Raw genomic sequence first — 7,010 nt, 5'->3', positions numbered from 1 at the left:
GGATATAATCAATCAACAGTACGATGACCCTTCACAAATCGCTCGTAAGTACAACTGGGCCGATTTACCGTTTTGCCCCTGCATTTACATTTAACTTCTTAAGTACCACTGATTCCTCCAATGAACAATACATCATAGTCCCACTATGAGTGAACGCTTCTCGAGCCATGAGAAGGTGTGGCGCCTCATTGTTCAAGCCCTGGAATCAGCCCTTAAAGGAACAATTTATCTACTTACCTCTACTTTGGGGAAGGAGTGAATTTTGTATTGTGTTACTGAGTTCCCAGCTCCCCAATCAGACAAATCCCCAAAAAGGTAGGCTCTGTCTCTTATACACATCTAGATGTGTATAAGAGACAGGTTCTCAATCTTTCCTCCATCTCTATTAAGTTTTCCCTCATAACCAAAATAGCCAGAGCCCACTACTCTTGGGTTATCACCTTGAGAATACCGAGGAAACATTTGTGGTAGTGTTCAATCTTGTTTGAGGTTAATCTTGAAGAAAGTCTTCAAGTTGTTCGCGATCTATTCGAGGGAAAACGTGAAGAAAGGTCTTCAAAGGTGAGGTTTCTTGAAACCCTTTTTAAAGCAAACTGTAATTTATAATTAAATGCATATCTTGTTTATTGTTTACTGTAAAATTTTATATTCAATGAAAATGGAATTTGGTCGATCCGCTTCCGCTCAAGGTTCTCTTCCCCATAAAGTTCCTTCAGCATAGACCCTCGTTTAGAAATTGAGGTTTTGGCAACAGATCTACTTCCATGAGTAAGACCGACTCAAGAGCAAGTGCATACTCTGTGTCGGAAAGAGTATTGTAGAAGCTTTCTTTCTTTCTTTTTTTTTTTCTTTTTCAAATGTACTCATTTCCCTTCTAAAATTTCAATTTTCTTTTGATTCCATTTAATTTCAAGGTTTTCTTCTTCCAACAATAATTTTCAACATTCAAAATATCAATTTTTTTTGCTAGAAGATTGAAAGTGGGTCTTACAAATATTACCACCTTTTGGAGAATTTTGTCCTCGAAATTCAATCAAGTCACTCAAAAGTTCCATGTGAACATCACATAGTCTATGTAATCTTCGTAATGCATATTAATATTTTCCATTATGTAAGGGCAACAGAGAGTTAGGTGTCACATTCTTGATGATCAAAATGTGTATGAATGAAAAATAGTTAACAATATTCAAATAAAGTGCAAGTGCAAGCATACACTGTTAACAAATAGTAATATGGAATGTATTCCAAGTATAGTGTCCTAAATGACTATATATGCAATTCAATTTGTTAAGACATAGTCTTTTGATATAAACCAAGTGATAACTAATGAAATTAGTGGTTTTGAGGTTGTTACGATTAATAAAGATAAATAATGATAGGAAACAAAAATTAAAGATAAAACAGAATAAAATCATAATTTTTGGCTTGAATTGGTTTGTTTGGATCAAACATACAATGTAATTGGGAATTATGTATGATACCTTCAATTAAAAAATTGCCAAATTTTTTTTAAAAAAAATCAAGAATTCATTTGACAATCATTTAGTTTTTGGTAGGGGTGTTCATAAAAACACGATGACCCAAAAAATCCAATCAACCCAATCCAACTCATATGGTTTGGGTTGAGATATCGACTCATTTGGTTTGAGTTGGATTCAAATAAATGAAAATTTATATGTTTTNTATATATATATATAATTTAATTCTATGATTTTTTTTGGATAATTTAAACAACTCTTAAAAATAATTTTTTAACACTTGGGAAAGAAAACTTTTATAATCTAAATTGAAATTGAGTTGTTAATCTTAATTAAATATATAGAAATAACTAAATAAAATTTTTACATATTAACATTTTACTTATTCATAGACAAAATTTTAAATAAATGACCCGAATAACCCGAACCAACCCAATCCAAATGTTTCATGTGTTGGTGTTGATAATCAACAAGTGAAAGCGATTTGAATTTTAAGCACTCTAATTCCATTAATTTTAGAAATTAAACATGCAAGGTCAGGAAATTGAGATAGGGTTTCAAGTTTTTACCTTTGAAGAATCCTTTCAAAACAGTAATTCCTCAGCTCGAATTTCTTCTTCAACAGCTTGTAAACCACCACTCGATCTTTTCTACTATCTTCTAGATCCTGATTGTGGGATCCAAAATGAATAGGAATTGAAGGGAATTTTAAGGAGAGTTTTCTGGTTTCCTTTTTAGGGTCAAGAAGAAGAACTGTTTCTTCAACAAAATTCACTTGCATGCCCCTCAAATTCAGCTGATTTGAATTCAATTTTATTCAAGATGTTAATGTAATTACATTACATGAAAAGGTGACACCAATCAACCTCAATTGGAAGTGGAATTTTGGATGGAAGAATAAGTGGAATACGTGGAAGAATTGGAATTTTCCCACTCACTTCCAATTTTCATTTCAATTGAATTTAATTCAAAAAATCCAATTTAATTTGAAATCTAATTTCAAATTTCAAATTTCAAATAATAATATATTAATTCAATAATTAATAAATAAATTAATTTAATATCAAATATTAAATTAATAAAACACCTATTCCAAACATGAATCCCTACTCATGTATTTAATATTTAAATCATATTTAAATATTTTTCAATTCCTCACTTTCATTTAATTCGATACTAAAAAGTTTACTAATATCACATATAATTAATAATTCACTTAATTTGAATTTGAATGCTTCAAATTCTCCCATCACGCTATTCTAAGGTTTAATCCGTTTGTGAACTAGTAGAAGGACCCAATGGACCTATAGATCATGAGTTGTAATGATCCGTGATTAATTGGCTAAACTTATTTAACCGAATTAATCAACATTTGTTAACTATCTGGTCACTACATTCAAGCCCAGTAGCTGCACTCTCCTCATTGTAGATATATTTCTGTCAACTTGATTTAACCATGATCAGTAAATTGATCCTTCATAGGTTGTCCGTATTAATAGCTGGGTGAAAATTACCGTTTTACCCCTGTATTACATCTTGCTCCTTAAGTCTCCACTGATCCACTAATGAACAATTGGTTTATGGTCCTACCAATAAACCGAATCCCTCTCAATCATAGAGAGGACGGGGCCTCTTTATTCAAGACTAGGAGTCAGTACTTAAGAGAGTAACCTATCTGCTAACCTAAAATAGGTAGGAGTGAATTCAATCTTGTAGGATTATGTCTCGAACTATCTACTCGATCTTACCCCTAAAATGGGAAGCTTATTGAGCGACGCTATTGAGCCAATCTCACCTAGGCAAATTAAAGGATAATCCTGAATAAACAAGAGTTCATAGTTAGCTCAGGATTGAGATCGAGTTACCTTAGGTCATCATATTGAAATAATCAGTTTTAACGGTAGACAGTCATTATAAAGAAAAGTGACTATTTCATGTTTCGGTCTTATGCAAACATCTTTTGCATAAGATGTCCCCACTCGCATGTCTCTACATGAACGATTTTAGGATCACATCCATAGTGTCCTTAGGATAAGGTACCCAACCCTATCCTTATACTTATAGACCATTTTGACTATATACTCAAACTTAATCCTCCTTTATGTCTCCACATAAGGTTCAAGTATTCATACTATAGCCAAGGGTTCATTAGTTTATTGGATTTAGGTTTTACAAGTGCAAATTTACATATTCAATAATAGCTTTATTGAATAAATATCAATAACATCTTTATTGTAAATAGAATATGTTTAATTTTACAAAATGAAAGTTTTAGGATATACAATCTAACATCATGGTCGGGTTGAGTTCATTATTTAATTAGGTTTATTTGGGTTGAAGAAACTTACAACCCAACAATTGGGTTGGATTTAAAAAGTGTTTCAATTCAACCCACAAATACCCCTTATTTTTTTTTTTGTTTTTAAAAATTAAGCATATTTTCTATTAGTTTCTTAAAATAGTTTTCATCTTTTTTAAGTAAAAAAGTTGAATTCTTAACTAAATTCTAATATATATATATATATTTTAAAAAACTATTTGTTTAATTTTCAAAACTTAACTTAGTTTCTGAAAACATTGGTAGAAAATAGATAACAAAACAAAAAGTTAGAGGTGGAATGTGTAAGATTATTGACTTATTTTTCAAAAACTAAAATAAAAAACCAGATGGTTACCAAATAGGAACTAAGTTTTTTGAATTTCTACTTGCATCATCATATAGTAAAATTATTGCAACAACCCTTCAAAGCACATGTGGTGACCTTCAATTATCGATTCTCACTCCTTTGACACTCACTCTCATATCTAGTGACTCCATATGTTCTCACTATTGCTCTCATAACTCATTGTCGAGAGTAAGAGTGTGTATCAAGAATAAATAAAATGAAACACTATAAGAAAGAATGAATCAAACACTATACGTTTATTCAAATTTAAGATATATAGAGCGAGAAACAAGAAAGAGTAACGAGAATGAGAGCAAGATCAAGTATTGAGAGGCATAAAAGTCATCAACAAGTATCAAATGTCAAGGGCCACCATATGTGTTTCAAAGGATTCTTATAATAATCTCACCATGTGATGACACAAATAGAAGATAAACAAACTTTGGCATATCAATTGTATGACGATTGATCTACCAAGTATAAAGTATATCAATTCATTAATATACCAAATATAAAGTATATTGGATATACTATTAATATACCTTTCGATACATAAAAAGAGAGGAAGATTAGAGTAATAAATCATTGAAATCATATCTAAATTTGCAATTTTAGAATATATATATATATTTGCTATTTTGCAATTATCCGATGTATAAATTAGTTCAATTATTAATTTAAAGTTTTAATTAATATAACTCAAAATGATAATTTGTATTTCCCCCATTTCCCATTTCAAAAGGAAAAAAGAAAATAAAATAAATACTTTGGCGCCAAAACTATTATCTTAGTCCCTTTCGTAGTTTTGGTTCTCTCATCCAAATTTTCGTCCGCCAAAAGCGCGGATCATGATCCGCGTGCTCAACTCATAAGAAGATCTCAACCGTCAATAGAAACTCCAATCGACCGTCCAAAATCAGCCTCCACAGTCCATTATAAATACTCGTCTCTCTCAATCCCCACACACTATCAAAGTCTCTTTCACTCTTCTTCAAATCTTGTCTTGAAAGCTTAATCCCAACCGCGTCGATGGCTCGCACCAAACAAACAGCCCGTAAATCGACCGGCGGCAAGGCTCCCCGGAAGCAATTGGCGACGAAGGCTGCTCGGAAGTCGGCTCCGGCGACCGGAGGAGTAAAGAAGCCGCACAGATTTAGGCCGGGGACGGTGGCGCTGAGGGAGATTAGAAAGTACCAGAAGAGCACAGAGCTTCTGATCCGAAAGCTTCCGTTCCAGCGGCTAGTTAGAGAGATCGCTCAGGATTTCAAGACGGATCTTCGNATAACTCAAACTATTAGGGGGTACAATTTGAAAATTTCCCCATTTCCTATTTCAAAAGGAAAAAAGAAAATTGAAAAAAATACTTTGGCGCCAAAACTAATGTCTTAGTCGCTTTCGTAGTTTTGGTTCTCTCTTCCAAATTTTCGTCCACCAAAAAAGCGCGGATCACGATCCGCGTGCTCAACTCATAAGAAGATCTCAACCGTCAATAGAAACTCCAATCGACCGTCCAAAATCAGCCTCCACAGTCCACATGGCCCCCTATAAATACTCGTCTCTCTCAATCCCCACCCACTATCAAAGTCTCTCACTCTTCTTCAAATCTTGTCTTCAAAGCTTAATTCTAACCGCGTCGATGGCTCGTACCAAACAAACAGCCCGTAAATCCACTGGCGGCAAGGCTCCCCGGAAGCAATTGGCGACGAAGGCTGCTCGGAAGTCGGCTCCGGCGACCGGAGGCGTAAAGAAGCCGCACAGATTCAGGCCGGGGACAGTGGCGCTGAGGGAGATTAGAAAGTACCAGAAGAGCACGGAGCTTCTGATCCGAAAGCTTCCGTTCCAGCGGCTAGTTAGAGAGATCGCTCAGGATTTCAAGACGGATCTTCGGTTCCAGAGCAGCGCTGTTTCGGCGTTGCAGGAGGCGGCGGAGGCGTATCTCGTCGGATTGTTTGAAGATACAAATCTCTGTGCGATTCATGCTAAGAGAGTTACGATTATGCCCAAAGATATTCAATTGGCCAGGCGGATTAGAGGTGAGAGAGCTTAGACAGCTATGGAGTTATCGAATGCTGATGGAATATTCTAGTTGGAGTAAACGGACTGTGTATCAATGGCGTTTGGGAAGTAATTTGATTTGTAGAATCGTAGTTTAGTTCTTACTTTTCCTTTGGATCTTGTTATTTCTTGGAACTGAAATCGCATCTTGGCAAGATCGGTGAATGGTTTAAATGAAAAATCAAATTTAATTTCTTTACAACTCTGTTCTTGTTTTTCTCCCTTTTGTGGATTTTATCTGTGAGTTTTGACTGAAAATATATTCAATAAGAAACGTCTAATTGTCTAATATTTTGGATTTGATTTTTATATTTGTAACTTTTATTGTAAATTTTATAGTGGATAGATTTCCATTAGTGAACTAGTATAGATTTTAAAAGTTGTATTTAAATTTTGTTATATTTGTAAATTTTTTTAGTTTAATAATTTAGACTTGATTGCTAATATAGTATTAGATGCCCAGTTAATTAAATTCTTAAAAATATTTCAAAAGTTACTAACATTTTCTTTGCTGAAGTAGATGTGAAGTTTATGAAGCATATCATACAAATTAATTGAGCCTATTATCATTATTGCCAATCTCTTGGTATATATGGATAATAGATAGAAAATTGAGAGACTGTAGGTCTGCTGTAATGTTTTCTATATATTTCAATAGGGGTGAACACCCTTTTTTATACAGAGTAATATTCTTTCATAGGGTTTTGATGTTTACAACAAAGAATAAAAGAATGTAAGGAAAATTTATTACATACACATGGCAACATTTTAGTGGAGAAATTCTAACAAACATTAGGTGGTGCTGGAATAA

The 7,010-nt window shown here is 33.6% G+C and overlaps 1 protein-coding gene across 2 annotated transcripts; it reads left to right on the top strand.

The window, feature by feature from the left end:
• Positions 1–5,103: 5,103 nt before the first annotated feature.
• Positions 5,104–6,401, top strand: LOC120075722 (histone H3.2). Of its 2 annotated transcripts, XM_039029354.1 has the most exons (2): positions 5,104–5,419; positions 6,027–6,401. In XM_039029354.1, exons 1-2 carry the CDS (start codon positions 5,174–5,176, stop codon positions 6,189–6,191), a joined length of 411 nt encoding a protein of 136 aa, XP_038885282.1. In that variant the 5' UTR covers positions 5,104–5,173; the 3' UTR covers positions 6,192–6,401. The 2 variants fall into 2 exon arrangements, with proteins under 2 accessions (XP_038885282.1, XP_038885281.1); XM_039029353.1 differs by lacking the exon at positions 5,104–5,419 and having other exon boundaries at positions 5,704–6,401.
• The last annotated feature ends 609 nt before the right edge of the window (positions 6,402–7,010 follow it).

Source organism: Benincasa hispida, chromosome 4 (assembly GCF_009727055.1).
Source record: "Benincasa hispida cultivar B227 chromosome 4, ASM972705v1, whole genome shotgun sequence".
Taxonomy (NCBI): Eukaryota; Viridiplantae; Streptophyta; class Magnoliopsida; order Cucurbitales; family Cucurbitaceae; genus Benincasa; species Benincasa hispida.
The sequence above is the reverse complement of the archived record's forward strand: the minus strand, read 5'-3'. Positions and strand labels throughout refer to the sequence as shown.